General features: G+C 35.1%; 2 protein-coding genes across 3 annotated transcripts in view; one reads left to right on the forward strand and one right to left on the reverse strand.

Moving 5' to 3' along the window:
• Mgat4a (alpha-1,3-mannosyl-glycoprotein 4-beta-N-acetylglucosaminyltransferase a) overlaps positions 1-18,607 on the reverse strand; it is a 380,732-nt gene that overhangs the window by 183,552 nt on the left and 178,573 nt on the right. The window lies entirely within an intron of this gene.
• LOC149412221 (uncharacterized) lies at positions 1,929-9,832 on the forward strand. Its single transcript, XM_089645671.1, has 7 exons — positions 1,929-1,997; positions 2,569-2,685; positions 2,768-2,929; positions 3,148-3,416; positions 3,977-4,045; positions 4,887-5,340; positions 9,688-9,832. The coding sequence occupies exons 1-7, from the start codon at positions 1,993-1,995 to the stop codon at positions 9,830-9,832; spliced, it is 1,221 nt and encodes a 406-aa protein (XP_089501797.1). The 5' UTR covers positions 1,929-1,992.

Consider the following 18,607-nt stretch of genomic DNA (forward strand, 5'->3'; position numbering starts at 1 on the left):
CGTCGCTTACTATATTTAATTCTGAATAGATCATTTTGATAATCTCCGTCAGGTTCTCTTGTTTTTTTTCTGGTATCCCAATGATCTCTATGTTATTAATGCGTGCGTGTTGTTCGTTAGCATCCAATTGTTTTTGTAATTCTTTAAATTCACTTTGTATTACGGCGTTTTGTTCCAGAGTTTTTTCAAGGTTGTTGTTATTTTTCGTATCAATTTTTTTTTCTAGAGTTAATATTTTATTTTTTAATTCCTCGATTTCTTCTTTATACTCGTTTCTGATGATTTCCAGAAATTGTACCTTAAATTCTTCAAACTTTTTGTCAAGAAGTTGGAGGAGTTGGGTGTCCGTAGTATTTAGTGTTTTTGCAGTTGCTCGTGTAGTCATTTTGGCACGAAATATTAATTAGTATAACTTCACTTCACTATTAAAGCTATTAAAATATAGATATTTAGATTTTAGCTAGAATTTTTTATTTTATTTTGAGATATTTCAAGAGTGAAATAAAAACACGACAGCTGTCATTGAATGTTATTGTTGTATATATATATATATATAATTAACTCTTACAAATTGTTGCAATGTACTTATTTGTAAGAGTCGAGTCTTGTAAAGGCTGCGTTAATCGTCATACTAAAACTAATATCAATAAATCACGCGAACGATTTTTGGCATATTATGGCATTTTTGCAAATGCCTCGAGAGATCGCTTGCCATTATGTGCCAAATTTATACAGAACCTAAAAATATGGGGCAAACGGTGAAATCTAGGCGGATTCATTGGCTTTAAACCGCAGTAAGCAGTTCCTATGTTTCAATATTAATATTTTGAGGAGTGATATTAAATAAATCGAATTGCCTAATCGAAAACCGAACACCCATCGCTTTTGAGTCTTTACTAAACACAAACGATCCGGTATTTCGCGAGGAATGCAAACATCATCGAAGCGCTTTAACAGAAAGGGAGCCCAAATAACAATTTTAAATGGTTAGTGTAGCTAGCCTTAATATATAGGGTTTTCCAATAAGAGGTGTTATTTTGATATTCAAAGAAAAATGCCATTTTTTAATATAAATGATCGAATGTTTATTTCATTATAAAGAGGAAGGTATGCCGTTAATAGTGAAAAATAACATCAGTCAAATGACCACCACGACCACACCTACAGGACCATATCCTTTTCATGAAATTTTCCATAACCAAATGCCTTATGTCCTCGATAGCCTCACGAATTCCATCTCTGAGGTCTTGAATCGACGCTGATCTGTTGGCGTAGACCTTCTCTTTCACGTGGCCCCAAAGGAAGAAGTCGCAAGGTGTTAAATCACGAGATCTCGGTGGCCAATTGTGATCACCTCTTCGAGAGATAACACGGTCCGGAAACTTTTCCCGTAAAAGATCTATGGTTTCGTTGCTTGTGTGGCACGTAGCGCCGTCTTGTTGAAAATAAACGTTCTCCAGATCAATACCATCCAATTCCGGCCATAAAAATCATTAATTCCTTAATTAATATTCAAAATAACACCTCTTATTGGAAAACCCTGTAGATCCATGATAACGGGGAAACATTTTCATCTAGAAATATGAAAATAACGTACTTTTCACTGCAGCTCTGCTGCAATGTTTGCACTAGTGTTGAATATTCCACCGCTTAATTTAATTAACTGTGTACTCAATTTTGTAATAAGTTGTTTATCCACTGGAACGATTTCGGTCGAAAAATCGACCACTTTTATTTTTCTGCGATTGATATCGGTCCAAAAATGGACCGATTTTTCTACCATTCGTAAAATATTTATTGTAATTATTTAAAACGTTTCCATGGCCAGCTACTTGTTTTATCGAATAGCTGATAATATATTCTCTTTGTCTATGAACTTATCCGTTGTCTTTGAAGTGTTATTTAACGAGTTTTCGCGGTTTTTTTATGGCGTCCTGTCAAAAACAAAATTATAAATTTTCAACATTCACGAAATTTTGGACTCTTCCTAAAATGCCGTAAGTAATTAATTTATTGGGTTTTTAACGCATAATTATATATCTGTGTAATCATGATTGACTTATCTATCTTTGAAATGCGTTTTTAATTCGTTTGTTTGTATTATATTGTTTTGGTTGAAGTTTTTGTGTAAGATTACGTCAACTGAAGACGTCATCTGTTTTTGATTTACAATAATGTCTTAAATACTGCACTCGCGCGTTTGAAATATAGATATTCCATCACAGTGATTCAAAACAAAGAGATATATATAAGTTTTATTTGAATTGGTTCATTATTAATACAGATATTTGCTAACCAATTATTTTAAGTCATATGTGAAAAAGTTGACTCTTTTTCACATGTAAAATGGTGTAAAGCCTTCGTCACACAATAAAAATTTTGTAATTTAGTTGTATAATTAATTAATTTGTTTACTTTTACCAAATTTGTGCAGAAACAGCTGTCGTCCAGGGAAAGGGATCACTCCACAACCCAATAATTATTTTCAAATTTTATATTAGTGCAATATTTAACAAAATTTAAACATTTAAGTACTTACATTAAGTGTTTTCAATTTAAAATTTATAGAGCGGTGCTGACTGCAAGAGGAGGCAGAGGAAAAGGGAGACGTGGGGTACGAGCTGGTGCCGGACTACCTGCACGTGGACATCAACGCAGAGCTGCAATTGCAGCCTCGTCTGGAGTGTTAGTATTTTTTAATGTTTTTTTATGAAAGTACTTTGCTGTGGCCGTTGAACTCATCATATATTTGTATTTATTTAAACAGCGACCCTGCTTTGCTACTGGTGCGAGAAGATCGCGTCAAGGCCCTAAAGGCTGTTAGGGCCCTGCCTGCTTCCATCCGGCTAGAGCTGGAAAGCCGAAAATTCAAGAAGCAGGCGGCGCGCATTTTGCTCCCTACCGCACCTCCAAGAAAAACTAAACAAAAGTAAGTAATCGTATTTAGATGCTTGGTACAATATTATTGTTTTTTCCTGACAGCGTTCCACTCTTACAGTGAGAGTTGGTAAGTTCAGCGCTCTGTGCATTTGGCACATTCAGTGCATATTTTACAGAGTTCTTATTTTATTGTTTATTTACATACTGTACTTACTGTTTCACACGTGAATGAGAACAATTTTCTATGATTTATGTAAATGTTTTCAGAATTCCATCTCCGGAGAGAACAACGTGTCCCTTTTCACAAGGGACGCCTTCACCGTTGCCACGACCCGTACCACCACCGTGGATGTCCACTCCCGCACAGACCCAATCAACGGCTCCCAATGCACCAATTATGCCTATCCGTGCAGCATCTCCCGAGCCGTTACCTGGGACATCGCGGAGTGGGGAACTCTTCTCTCCGGAAGCCGGCTATCACAGCGAGCTGTGGGTGGACGTACCATTCTACGAAGAATTGTCGGCGTTTGGGAACGGTGAGTTTATTTTTTGAAATGTCATACCAGGGGCTCAATATAAAATCAATTATCTATATTTTATATTGATATCCCTAGCACAGTTTCACTGTTGGTATATTGGCAGGAAATAAGCATAGTACTTAAAAATTCCACATAACAAACATACAAAATGTATTGTTGTTATGTCGTGGATGCATCATTACACATATTTTTTCTGTAACGGGTATTGCAGAGTGAGAAATAAGACATGCCGAACTTCTTTGCGAGGATTACATTTGATTCACCGGCTTCTAAACGGTGTAATACAGCATTTTTTTCTTAAATTGAAAAAACACTTTCGCTTCACGGGACTCATTGTGTTGCGAGGCTGTATTGGTAGGTGGGTTTTGTAACCGGACAAATTATCATTAAAATAGGTCGCTTTACGTAGTTGGTCACTTTAAACGGATACGTTTTCCTACTAAAAGCTATGAAACCTTACTAGAGTTTACATTATCGTCACTTAAAACAGTAGACCGTTAAATGCAAAGTCATTATATCCAAATTCTACTGTAAATTTGTGTTTTCTTTTATTTCAGAGTCAGACATGGGCAGAAAAAGTAACGTGGACGAGGCAGCTGTACTAGAAGAGTCTGTACTTGGAAACCGTGAGTTATAAAACTAACTAACTTACCTTCACGCCATTTCGGTAGGCAGAGAGGATGAACCACCATGCAACTCGATCTTGGCACACACACTCTTTTCTTCATTCCATACCTACCTGACTGTGCTATTCTGACTCCTGACATTGCCCGCCTCAAGTATTTGATTAACTTTTTATATTTTTTTTTATATGAATACCTCACAAGAGCCTCAGCTGGAGCCAGTGAGACTATGGCATCCCCAATTGGGGGATGTTGTGAGGCTGAAGGTAAGTGGGGAAGGGAAAGAGGAAGATGGGGAAGTACCTGGCTATTCAGATCTAGTCACTAAACACGGCTAAAGCCATTTGGAGCAACGTTTCAATTCTGAATGGTGGTCTTACACCAGGGCGATACTGGTAGTATCTTCCACTCTGGAACGTGCCGCAAATATACTATATATTATTTTAATTATTATTTTAATTAATTAATTGTGAAATAACACAAATCAATCAAATAAAATTTATTTGCGCACGCCGGGTTCGAACCGGCGACCTTCGGAATGGCAGTCCAATGCGTTACCACTGGACTATGCCGGCCGTCAAAAGCCATTTCAAGCAACGTTTCAATTCTGAATGGGGTCTTACACCAGGGCGATACTATGGGTATCTTCCACTCTGGAACGTGCCGCAAATATAATATATATTATTTTAAATGAATTTTGTGTGAAAATAACACTAATTATTCAAATATAATTTATTTGATTTGATCCCGCGACCATCGTATTGCGAGTCATAAGCCGTACCAGAGGCAGTGGGTTATCGTAATATAGACACATTAAATTAATTTGGGTTTTCTGTTGTTTCAGAAATGGACAGATCGAGCGACGAGGATGACGAAGCGAGTGACGTCGACCACGAAGAGAGCGATGAGGATACCTTCTGCATGCCGCCAATACCTTATCATAAAATTATCAACGTTTCACCTAACTCCGCTATGGCCATAGACTTTAGTAGACAAGACCAGGTAGATAGTGAGGCAATGCGTTTGATTCTGCCGCCTGAAGGTTACTCTTTCGATTGGTCTAATGATATCTTACGTTTTACTGGGATAAGGGAGACTTTCACAGGCACGCCGGGACCAACTTTCAATACCGACGAAATGGGCAAACCTGTGGATGCCTTTCTTAAAATCTTTGATGCAGATTTCGTTGAACTGATCGCGAGAGAGACCAACAGGTATGCAGATCAATGGATTGCGAAAAAACAATTTAAGCGTCATGCGCGTACCAATAAATGGGCTCCCACGAATAAAGAGGAAATGTATGTATTCTTGGCAATTTTAATGTATCAAGGTATTAGTCTTTTCCAGATCTAGTCACTAAACATAACTAAGCCAATTCAAGCAATGTTCAATTCTGAATGGTGGTCCCTCACCAGAGCGATACTCAGAATCTCACTCTATAGCGAGGCACAATGATATTATTATGTATTGATTTTCTTAAATTATGAATAAACCAATAAACTGAATACATTTTTATTATGACAAAGTGTGTAAACAATGTTTAAATCAAAATACTGCTCTTTCATTGTAACCATACAACTGTAATATTGATTTAAAAGGATATTAGGGCTTAATAAATAAATCAATTATTGGTTCCATCAATTATTTTCCCCTCATCCATTTTTTTTCGATACCTTTGCGTTTAGATATAAAATTATCACTATGATTTTATTTGCCATTCTACGGTCATACAAAGGTTTGATATATATATACAAATTTATCATCATTTTACATATTGCGATATACCCTATGTAGATTGACCTTAAGGTAGCTGTCAGTAGTGATTTTTCGTCAAATATTGGTGAATTTCATCAACTTTCAAAGTATCCCCCTGAAATATTGGCAATGTTTATATCTATGATGTATATCTCATTTTAAGCCTTATTTCCTCGTTTTGCACGTTATATAAAAACATGGTTACAAATCTCCAGTTCTAATTTACAATTATTTAAAAAGTAGCACCATGATTTTGACATCGTGAAATAGGCTCTCTGTATAATTCATCAAATGAATAAAATAAAGCCAACACGGCGACTATGCTTATTAATAATTGTAGACAGTTAATGTATCTTCCTAACGTAATACCAGTTTTTGTGGTAAATTTATTATATAGTATAATACAGTGATTTCAATTTTGACACGTCACGCACTCAAATTTTAAAAAATTATTTTCTAACCAAACTTTTGAAGAGAGCATAACGTACAAAAAATTATTTTCCCATTATATTCTTGCATCTGTGGTTATCAAACAGGCCATAGAGAACATAAAAACGTAGAAAATATTCTATAAAGATATTTAAAACTGCCACTGGCGGCAATTTCAAATCACAAAAACGCTAATTTCGCGCATTCATAAAGTTTAAGATTTTTTAATAATTTATCTATCAATTCTAAAAATATAGAATAATTATAAAAATATAGGTGAATTCATTGGCTGTATAGCACTACAATCAGTTTTATGTCTCCGTATTAAAATTCGGAGGTTTGATTTTTTTAATGTTGGCGGAAAATATTCAAATTCGTCGCCAAAAAACCGCGAGCAATCGGAGAAAAAAGTTTTTTGACGCGCGATCGTTCGAGTGGTTATAAATGCATAGTTTACGTATATTACTTATGATGCTTTTATCAATTGTGAACACGGGAAAATGGGCATAAGTAAAATATTATACATTAGTGCTGAAAACGACGCACGATGCGTCCATTTTAGCCGACAAACCACTGACACTAATGACAACCTCGCATTTCAGCAAGGTGCTGCGATGAGTGAAACTCCGTACCCACTACCAGGCGAACATATTAACGATTTTTTCCGGATTTTTAGTTCGTTATATACTTATATATTTTAATCAACAAATAAATGTATTGCTGATAAATAATTTTGTTTCTATTTAAACATTAACAAGAATATTGAAATAATTAAAGACATGTCAAATCAATTGACAGCACCGAAATGAAGAGGTCATCTCGATCGTCTTCTCAGAATTGCAAACTTTTGTTCCGTGAGTATAAATTTAATAATGAAATTATTAACAAATATCGCATATATAAAATAGGTTTTGAGATAAGAATTTACTATTTTAGTACCTACGTGCGTAGGCAAGAGTAGTAGATGGGGTTTTCTAGTGGCAGGACGCCCCCTACACCTAAGATGGAGAATTTCCCTCAAGCGACCGTAGTTCAAATGCTAAATAGGAGTATGTTAACCATTTATCCTATATTCAATTTAATTTAATTTAAATGTTTGTCTTTACATTGCAGACAGAGTATTGCACTCACCGCTCTGATCAGCAGAATTAAACAAACATTGTTTTTATTACTATTAATTTATTAATTATATCGTATGCACATGAATAATCGCTGGATACCACCGATCACTGATCACATTGGATCACCGGAAGGCTTGATTTTATTGAAAATACAAAATAAGAAAACATGATCAAGTTATATAACTTATTTATTGTTATTAAGTTTAATTTGTAGAACTCCATTTTAATTTTAATTTTTTATATATTCAATAATATTGTTATTGGGTTTATAAAAACTACTAGATATCTTCAAACCTAGTACAAATATTAGTGCACTATGAAGTACTTAATTATGCTATTAAAATAACCCTATGGGTCATCGTTTGGGAATAACTAACATAAAACATTCAGTCAAATTTAAACATTACAGTAATTGGGGAAACTTTACTGGGGTAATAACGATTAATAATTTCTAACATTTTACTCAGAAATCAATTAATAAATCAGTAATTGAAATTAAAATACCTAACTACAAATAATATAAATGTATCGTCTGTAAGTGGGCTACCCACAGTTTGATAATGCCTTCAGAGGGCGAAACAGCTGTCACGCGTAATAATAATTTCACAGCAGAACTTGTTTAAAAATAAACTGTTTTTATAAACCCAATAACAATATTATGGAATATATACAAAAAAATTAAAATAGTTATATAATACTTAATGAAATAATATCGTTATATATTTGCAAAGACAATTACTGTTTTATGTGTTTTTTGATCACCCTACATCACAACTAAGCTCAAAAATCGAAGAGAGTTTAGTTATTATTTATTCTATGAGAATTTATTACTAGCGTTTGAAACGGAATTTTAAATAGAAGGAATAAGTAGGTAGATTTTGTAGGTACATACCTAGACTAATGCATTACAGAAACACGCAGTGCGGATTGCACGATATTTTTTACATCCAAGCTTCGTCCAATTTTCCCAATTATTCATTTTTTCGTATTAAACTATTGAATAATAAAAAACAAACGATATGAAGAAAGGATTGTTAAATAAAAATAAAAATTGTAGAAATTTTCTCTGTAGTTATGTCGTAAAATGACATTACACGCTGAGAACAGTTGTATTGTAATATAAATTCTATACAGGAAATGCTGCACTCCACCACTCAACCACCCGTATTGGATCAGAAAAAAATGTTCAATCCTCTCTCTGACTGAGGATACTTATAATTCCGGTAGGATTGCGATACCCTGAACCAACGTACAGAAAAACAACGCGAGATTTGCACTTGCCAGGTTTGATGATGCTCATGTATGTAGATGTCAAATGCGAGCCCGTACTGCGATATTGTTCGATAACTGTATAATTATATAAAGTCTAATAATAAGTCACTTTAAAACAGAACCAATGCACGCACACACGCGGCGATCCCTTAATAATTATGATGTAACGGCGGTATCACTCTGCGGTACGTATAATCATTCGTTACTGCTCTCAGAACGATTAGATATGTAAAATGTCACTTTACGGCGGTAGTTCTTTTCATGTTTTGAAAAGACCGAAGTTAAACGATGACTCATTTAAAACAATCACGTTAAAATTCATCATTACACAAAACGCTGAACATCACTCGCAATGATTATTGCGTTTAGCAGCGTTTTACGGCGGGAAATATCTTCTCGATCGATATATTGATCGTCTTCTTGACTCGTTTATCGATTACTCAAACTGCATTTAGCTGCGTTCTGAACAAATCGAAGGAGAATTCAATAGTACATTTTGAAATCTTACTCTGCGGTTGGCGGATGCCGAACGAAGTTACCGGTGTGACGTAACTACAATAATGACAAACGTCGTGATGAAACGGTAATAATTGATACAGCGTAATTTTTTATGAATTTGGAGTCTTTTATCTGCACCTCTATCTGCTCATTGACGATTTATGTATGACGATAAATCAACCGCCGATAGTCTGTTTTTGGAATATAAACGTCACTCGGCACCACAACCCTTGGGCCACAAAATATATTTAAATATTTGGCGGAAAAAAAATCGTTTCATTGCTAACTCTGGCGGGAATTTGGGAGCCTTTTACTAAAACGTTTTCAAATTGGTAATTATTGATTCACTTGGTCGTGCCGCATCTTCCTCGGCGTCCCAGACATCTTTTACCACTGAGCTTCACGTAATCCATTCTCCCCTTTTGCCGTTCATCATTATAAAAACGTTTTTTTTAATTCAAACAAAATCATGTTGCGAAGAATCGACTAAACGAAGCGCGCTTCCAATTCAATAAACACCGGAGAGATCAAGTGATATAAATGTTCGTGTTTGATACTATTCAATTACAGTCCAAGACTAATGGCCCTCTGGACGGTCAGTGCGACGCGGCAGTTAGACCGGCTGAGCGGACGCGCTAATAGCAGGTCTAATAAAACGACGCGACCGGGGCTGGTCGGTGTGACGCGTGACGCGCTAGTTCCTCTGTGGAACTGATTCCATTCACTCACTCACTGAGGTGATGGATTGAATAAGGTAGGAATACTGTTGTGTTATGTCACTAATCCGTAATTGAATACTTGTAGTGAAATATAATCGCTAGTGATAGGAAGGCAGTCGAGTTACATCCATTTTTTAATTACATTATATTATATACAGGATTTTCCAATAAGAGGTCTTATTTTGATCTTCAATCGTAAAAGATCAATGGTTTCGTTGCTTGTGTGGCACGTAGCGCCGTCTTGTTGAAAGTAAACGCTGTCCAGATCAATACCATCCAATTCCGGTCATAAAAAATCATTAATCATCTCTCGGTAGCGCAATCCATTCACCGTAACTGTTGCTCCAGCCTCATTTTCGAAAAAGTAAGGTCCAATGACTCCGCCGGACCATAAACCGCACCAAACAGTCACACGTTGAGGATAGAGAGGCTTTTCAAAAATAATTCTTGGGTTTTCCGAGCCCCAGATGCGACAATTTTGCTGGTTGACGAAGCCACCGAGGTGGAAATGGGACCCATCACTCAAGATTGATTCACTCAAGTGAATTTTAATAATTTCAATGCGTTGTTGAAGCGTGTATCGTTCCATTTTTATTAATGGCGTAGTTTCTACTTGTCAAATGTAAAAAAATGACAGCTTCAAAAGTAACATATACCGAAATAGCGGGCTATTCAAAATAACACCTCTTATTGGAAAACCCTGTATTTTTAAATTTTTACTAAGTCAACGTTTACGGAGAGGTTTTTCGAAGACTTGGGTTTTGAGTATTTGTGTCAAAGAATTTAAATATAGCAATTTACTATCTTTTGCCGACCTCCGTGGCCAAGGGGTAAGGCTTTCAACTAGCAGGTCGCGGATTTAAGTCAAAATTTTATTCAATTAATTTGAGTTGTTTCACAAATAATTAATTTAAAATAGTATGAAGTATATTTGCAGCACGAATGACCACAACTGAATAGCCAGATTATTCCCCACCTCCTTTCCATCCCCACTTCGACATCGCAATATACCTCAATTGGGGATGCCATAGTCTGACTGACTCCAGACGATTGAGAGCAGTTGGACCTTATGCGTTATTCGAGGAAAAAAAACATATTTTTCAGTGTTATGAATAACGTTTTTTAAACTTCTGCCACAATCACGGTAAGTGGAAAATGCTGCTCGTGCAATGATGAGTGAGCTTGCCCAGGAATTTAATAATCGTCGTTGTCCACTTAGCTACTAACCGGTACTGTTTGTCCAAAATTAAGTTCGATTTTTCGACGAGTCTTCGTTTTTTGCGACAAGGCGTGTTACTACAATATGTATAAACATCAAATATTTTATTCGTATTATCTGCAGATATAATTATTTGTCGATGGTATTACCATTACCACATTTAGTGATCTATGCGGTTTTAAAATGTAAACAATATTACGATGGAAATTTCATTTGACAAAACCAAGTTTTACAGTATGTACGCAAACATACGAGTATATGTGGCGTTATTTCAGCAAAAAAATTGTAAAATATGGAGATGGGATGGTAGGAAAAGGTAAGGAAAAGAATCAAGATAGGAAGCGGAGCATTAAGCTGGAAGGAACACAAAGTGCTACTTTAATTTAGCCTCGAAGGTGGCGTTGAAAGAGCACCCCATATATTACACGGCAACAGAATTCAAAGGCATGGTGCTTGAAGGAAATGCGTGACAGGTGGGTCCGGATTTCAAGGGTTCATTCAAAACTTAAATGAAAGTCTGCATGTTTGGAAAGAGAGCGAAAAATTACACTTAGATTAAACAAGCGAGGAAAAGAGTTTATCTTGCATAGTTTTTGATGAGACTATATGTATTGTACTATTGTGTGGTATTCGAAGGTGTTCGAATTCACGAAAAACGAGAAAAAAAAATTGAACAACACCGGTTCAATGAAGTCAAATTGAAGTATCGAAATATTTACAACTAGTTCGTGACAGATACTGGTTAATATTATCGAAATATGGTGGCAGTAAAACGTGATGGTTTAAATTTAAATCCTACTCAAGCTAAGCCCCAATCAAAACGCGTCGACGGTGCATACAAAACTTAAACCATAGATTTTCGATATGAGAACACACATTGGTAAACATTAGGAACGTTGTTGGCATTTTACTTGCGAAATCGATACAAAAATATTAGATTAGACAAAACGCGAAATGGGTGTCTAGCAAGGCCCCAAAATAAACGATTCAACAAAAGTCGGATATCGGAAATACAATCGGGGGCGCAGTTATTACTTGAGCGACCCTTTTGGGCTGAATGGGAAACCAGTATCTAGTTAAGGCGTTTGAGCTTCCCCCCGCTCCCGCTAGTGTCGCGTTATATCTTTAACTGGGGTGATAGATATTGTAATCGAGTTGCAACAAAGTTTAAAAGTAAAAACCCGACCGACACTTTAATAGTTCCAAGTCTTGTCTCGTGACGTCTGATTGTTTCCGAGCTATGCTCAACAGTGGATTCAAATCAATACAAAAATAAAAAGCAAGCCTTGGTGACCACATTGAAATTGTTGAAATGTTGTGAGGCAGCTGAACAAAGAGAAATACAAAATATTTAAAATTATTGATAGTGAATATATAAAGAAAACTTTTAATGCAATGAAATCACAATCATCACCAGAAGGAATAACAATTAATGTAATAAAAGATGCACTGCCCGCTATGGATATCATAAAAGATTCGCTGATGAAAGGATTTATTTCAAATTGATGGAAAACATATTTAATAACGCCAATTCCCAAAAGCATCCAAACCAAATATTTTCAAGAATTTACACCAATAAATTGCTAATAGCCAAATCCGAAAAACTCAATCAATTAGAACGCGGTAAAGATCAACTAAATAAATATTTTAGAATTCATCAACTCGAATGTCATTTTTGTTTTCGGTAATGGTTGTATATATCTGCATTGACCATCGACATTTTTAACGTAACCTACAGGCAGTTTAACAATTATCTTTTGACGTATGTCACAAAGTAGTGAAACTGACCTTTTTATGTGTTTTGCTATACTTTTTGTCTAATTTGTAATCTTCTCCATAATGTATTGGTGAATAACCGTTTTACGGAGAACATGAAAAATAAATAAATAAATAAATAAGTATGTAAATCTTGCAAGCGGAAATTAACCCATTTCCCGATATCCGATCGAACTGAAACTCGGCAGATGTTGTCGATGACAATCACTTACATAATATAGGTACTAAATTCTCCGAAATTGGATCTCTGACATTACAACAGTTAACATCCGAAATAAATGTCGGCATTTAGCGAGGTTGGTAGAGTTGTAGATTGTTAAATCCTGCTTCAAACCAGATTTTCATTAAGAAATAGACGTATTAAAGTTTAAAAAAGGATTTTTACGCATTGTTTTTTCTAAATCAATGACCAGAGAAGTATAGGAAACTGTAATCTACAAAAATTTACGATATACACAAAAAAAAAATATTTTATTAAGTACATACTATATATTTTACACCAAGGGTTCCCAACCTTTTACTCATGTTTCCATGGAGATCGACTTATTTATTTATACACCAGAAAGTTAAAGCTTTTACATAAAACTGATGCACGATATCAAGTACATAGTGTACAAAGAAGAATATCGGCATTCAATTGGAAATAATAATAATAAATGTAGATGTAATTTTAAAGTAAGAACAAAATAAGTATATGGATATACAAAAAAATAATGTTTAAGTGATGAGAATAAGAAAAAAAACTATTTTTTTTATAATCAATAGAAAATAATCACATGAATACTGCTTTTCTAAAAATTTTTTTTTTGTTATTGTAAATTTTGACCAAACCCGCTTGATTAGGAGATAAGAATCGAATGTACTTACTTGTTTTTAGAAAAGAGACTAAGACTAGTCATTAAGTCTACCTATATTTCACCGTTTATCCCACATATTTAGGTTCCATAAATTTGGCACCCTATGGTATGCGATTGCTCAAGATGTTTTTGCAAACTTACCATAGTGTGCCATAGTGGATAATTTTTTTTGTTATTGTAAATTTTGACCAAACCCGCTTGATTAGGAGATAAGAATCGAATGTACTTACTTGTTTTTAGAAAAGAGTATTAATTTAAAATGAAAATTTCACTTTGCTGTCGACTGTTTGAGAACCCTTGTTTTACACGATAAACTTTTTAACGGACCCTGCTTTTATCCGCCGCATTACTCACTACAGCAATAATAATAATAATCTCCCGCGTGATGTTATTACTACCTGCCTTCCGCAGCGTCCGCGGGATCATCCGTATTTACTATTCGGCAGCCTAACCCCACAGAAAGTCCGAAATGGGTTGAGTTTTCCGGTCGCTACACCTCTAATCCGGCCGCTCTGTTAGTGTTTACCCCATCCGAGCGCCTCCTCTACTTTATGGTTCCCTGGCATTATCCTGGTATCCGCCTCCGTTCGACACGGTTATTTTTTCCTTCCCCACACCCACCCACATTCCCAAAGCACAGAGGGTCGGGTTTGTTTGCACTTCTAATGCTCAGTTTTCTCTTCGATATCAACGTAATGCTGAAACAAACACAGGTAGACGGGAACCAAGGGTGTGGGGTGGCTTAACGTTGATCAAGGCATAAAATATGCATACGTATTAAACCGATACTAACAGTCTGGAAGATTAATTTATTCTACGGATATTAGAGGCAAAGTGAAGTGGATTTTTATACAATCTTTCATCACGCAAAATAGGAAATTGTGTACCAAAGGTAAAGCGCTCGTCGTCGGAGTTTATAAACACCAAGGTATTCAATTTACTTCACAGGATGGTAATCGAATACTGAAAAAAACATCTTGATTATGAACCTACTTACCTTGCTATTAACCTAGAATGATCTTGGTAATACGTAACTATGGATCTAACCTATGTAACTATATTATTATTTATTTTATAACGATGTTTAAGTTACGTCTCTGCTCTAAGGATAATTTGTTAAGTTTTACCTTGAACAAAAAGGGAATGTTATTAATAAAAATATAAAGATAAATTCAACAAAAAACGCAGGGAATACCTACAGAAGATGATTTTTATTTTATTATCAAACCAGTTTTTTTCAAGCATTTTAAAACTTACTAAATAAAAGATACTCACTCTTGCATGACGGTTGGATTTTTTTGGTTTATCATACTTGTTCTAGTAAAAAGCACACACATGACCGGACTCGGGTTTATGATTGACTTGATCATCACATGACTACCAGGTACCAATATCACCACTATCAATAGTTTTTTTTTTTTTTTTTTCTTTATTCATAAAAATATATTTGGATACAGGTGTTTTACATGCTTCTCGACTACCACACTAGACACATGTCCGTATTATGGTAGTCTGATAGTTATTACAAGGCTTCGTCTATTTTTTAACGATTTATTCGTAATGACGTACCATTTAATAATTAAGTTATGAATTGTGTTAATTTATTGATGCCATAACTAACTCTTTCTTATTTTTACACCGAAAGATTTTCTGCTGTTTACTAAAATGATGTTCCACCGCATAACATAAAATGTATGACAGTTCATTTTCATCTTACGATATTACGACATTATCTCTTTCCTGTAAGAAAGGAGACAAAAAGAAGCATTTATTGCGGGCCGGTGGAAGTGACAATCCAGTTATTACCAATAGGTCTGTAGGACCATTGTCACAAAAATGTGGGAATTTCTCGGAATCCGCCAACAACACACGACAAAAACGTTCCCCGGACACAATAAAAAAATACCGATGGAATTTGTCTTACTGACCTGGTATTTGGACTTGGCAAAAAATTAATGGAAGTTTTTGTAAGTCTTGAATTTACCGTGGCACAAAGTATCGTATCGTAACTTCAACCGGCCAAAAATATGTGTGAAAATAATGGAGATTATTACAGAACTGTTTTTAATGTGGTAAATGAACATATTTTATTATTTAAGGAATCATGATAAACATATACCACACTTTCCAGAGAGTTTGAAGTCCTATTTTTTTCTGAAACACTGAACATCGTGCAAGAAAAAAGGGAGTTTTATCTGAAAACGATAGAATATTTTCAAGGGGTATATTTAGAGCACTCTTTAATAACAATTTAAAACATTAATTTTACATTTTACACAACTGATAAACGGGTTTTAAATTGTACTTTCCTTTTCCATAAAACAAAAGTATATTTTCATACAAGATTACTAGGTTACATAACTACGGGAGGTGATTTTCAAAATTCCATTGTTAGAATTGTTTTTCTTTATACAAACAACTCGCCTTTTTTACCTGAAAACTACCTTAAAACGTAGGAATATTGAATTTTTTTGCCTTTTCTACTTGTACTATCATGTAGAATCTCACTTCCTGAACAATCAATCGTTCAAAAATTGAAAATATTAAAAAAAAAATAAAGAACGTAGAATGAATTCCATCCAGGGGGAAAAGTCAAACCACTTAAAATTTGTTTCAAATTCACAGATGCGATCGACGGCTAAATCACAAAAAAATGAAAACATATAAGTACCTTTTATTGATACTTGACTCTCCTCAAGATAAATATAATAATTTCAATAAGATTTTTCTCTTGACAAAATCATATTTTTGGCCATCTTGTGTTGAGATCCGGACGTTTGTGCACGGCTCCAATCAAAACGGGAATTTATTCCGTAGTGCGAGTATCTCATTCAATGCTCCTAGCGAGGTGACTCTGTGTGATACTGTAATTCCCACACCGAGTCGCAGCTGAGTCTTTGTTCAACAACTCTAATGTGATTGTTAAAGTTTGAAACTGTCAGTGTTGGTAAATACCAGATGCATAGGACAAGAACTGCCACATTATTAGATCTCGCCAATGCTTTAAAGATAAATTATTTCCGAAAGTCTGTCAAATGCGTGATTTAGAGAAAATATAATAATAAAACATAATCGTGGGAGACTAATAGAGTGGCATACATACATAAAAAAATAAATTAATTTTTATTAAGATTTGAGAGTCAACCAATAACTCTATTTGTCATGTTTTTAATTCCTATCGGGACGTCTACGTTACCTTCGACGATGGAAGATGAAAATGGACCGCCTTTAATGTTTTTTTGTTGTTTGTTTGTGGGGTGTTATGCCGTGTTGCGCTAACTCCTTCTTTAGCCGACGTTTCGGACAGCGTTGCAGTGTCCATCATCAGGGCAGATCACATCACATCTTCGCATCTACCGGATCTGCCCTGATGATGGACACTGCAACGCTGTCCGAAACGTCGGCTAAAGGAGTTAGCGCAACACGGCATAACACCCCAAAAACAAACAACAAAAATGCTTTTGGCCGTGAGAATCTAAAAACTTACCCGCCTTTAATGTTGTATATAATGTAATAACAAAGACAAATTATTATTTCATGATATATATTTATTGAATTTTATTAAATTGTAAAATGGGGGCATCAGAACGGGCCAAGTACCCATAAAGGCTTAAATTATCAAATAATATTTGAAAATATGCAAAATTATTGTATAATTTAAATCATTAAAAAAATATCAGATTACCTTGGGTTATCTTATTACTTAACTATATAATATAATATAATCTAATCTAACCTAACCTAACCTAACCTAACCTAACCTAACCTAACCTAACCTAACCTAACCTAACCTAACCTAACCTAACCTAACCTAACCTAACCTAACCTAACCTAACCTAACCTAACCTAACCTAACCTAACCTAACCTAACCTAACCTAACCTAACCTAACCTAACCTAACCTAACCTAACCTAACCTAACCTAACCTAACCTAACCTAACCTAACCTAACCTAACCGAATAAATAGATAGATCTAAAAATAGCCGAAATTAAAAATATCTACAGAATAAACAGAAGAGGAATACCCGCTCACTTCTTACCAGCTGACAGGGAAATAATGACCACATGCTGTATAAATGAACTACCACATCCAGGGAAAATAATGAAAGAAAATATAAAAATCGAGTTAGAAAATGGAAATAAAATTAACGAGGATCCAATACAAATTTATACAGACGGAAGCAAACAGGACGGTAAAGTGGGCGCAGGAGTAGTAGGGTAGACCGAGGCTATTCGGATCGGGTGAGTTATTCGGATCAAGCTAAGCAATATGGATATATCTCGGCTATTGTAATCAAATGACAAAGAAAAAAATTGGACACAGCGTCCCCATCTACCGTATGTCATAATAGTAAAATTACCGATATTACAGATTGCGTGGGTTGACTGCTAAAAATCGATATGTGTGAAGATCATCCAAGTTACATCTCAAATAAATGCCTGACGTAATATTGTTCTCTGCGTTCTTAGTGTTTTTTCTGAAAAGGTAAGCTATTCAGTCATGTTCATATGTTATATATGTATCAATCAAATGCACAGTAAACAGAATCAAAGCGCAATAAATTGCATTTTGTATGTTTTTGTACTTTACTTTGAGTAAATATCATATTAATAAATGTGAGGTTAAACATACCGACGGTGGGGGGGCTATTTGGATCATATTTTAATGCTTTTAAAATTCGATGCGTTAATTGTTTTATTTTTTTATTTGAAACAGATGGTGCGCAACTATGTGAAAATGACGACTAATCAATCATGGTCGAAAATTGCAATGGATGAAACCGTTAGGAAAGTAAAATCCGTTGAAATGGGATTACGCAGTGCTGCTGTGAACTACGGAATCCCATACACGACAATTTTAGTTGGCACATCCTCCTGAAAAGGTGCCAATTTTTCATATTACATCTCCAGTAAACGTT

Source organism: Hesperophylax consimilis, chromosome 23, assembly GCF_061612785.1.
Source record: "Hesperophylax consimilis isolate HC1 chromosome 23, BYU_Hcon_1.0, whole genome shotgun sequence".
Taxonomy (NCBI): Eukaryota; Metazoa; Arthropoda; class Insecta; order Trichoptera; family Limnephilidae; genus Hesperophylax; species Hesperophylax consimilis.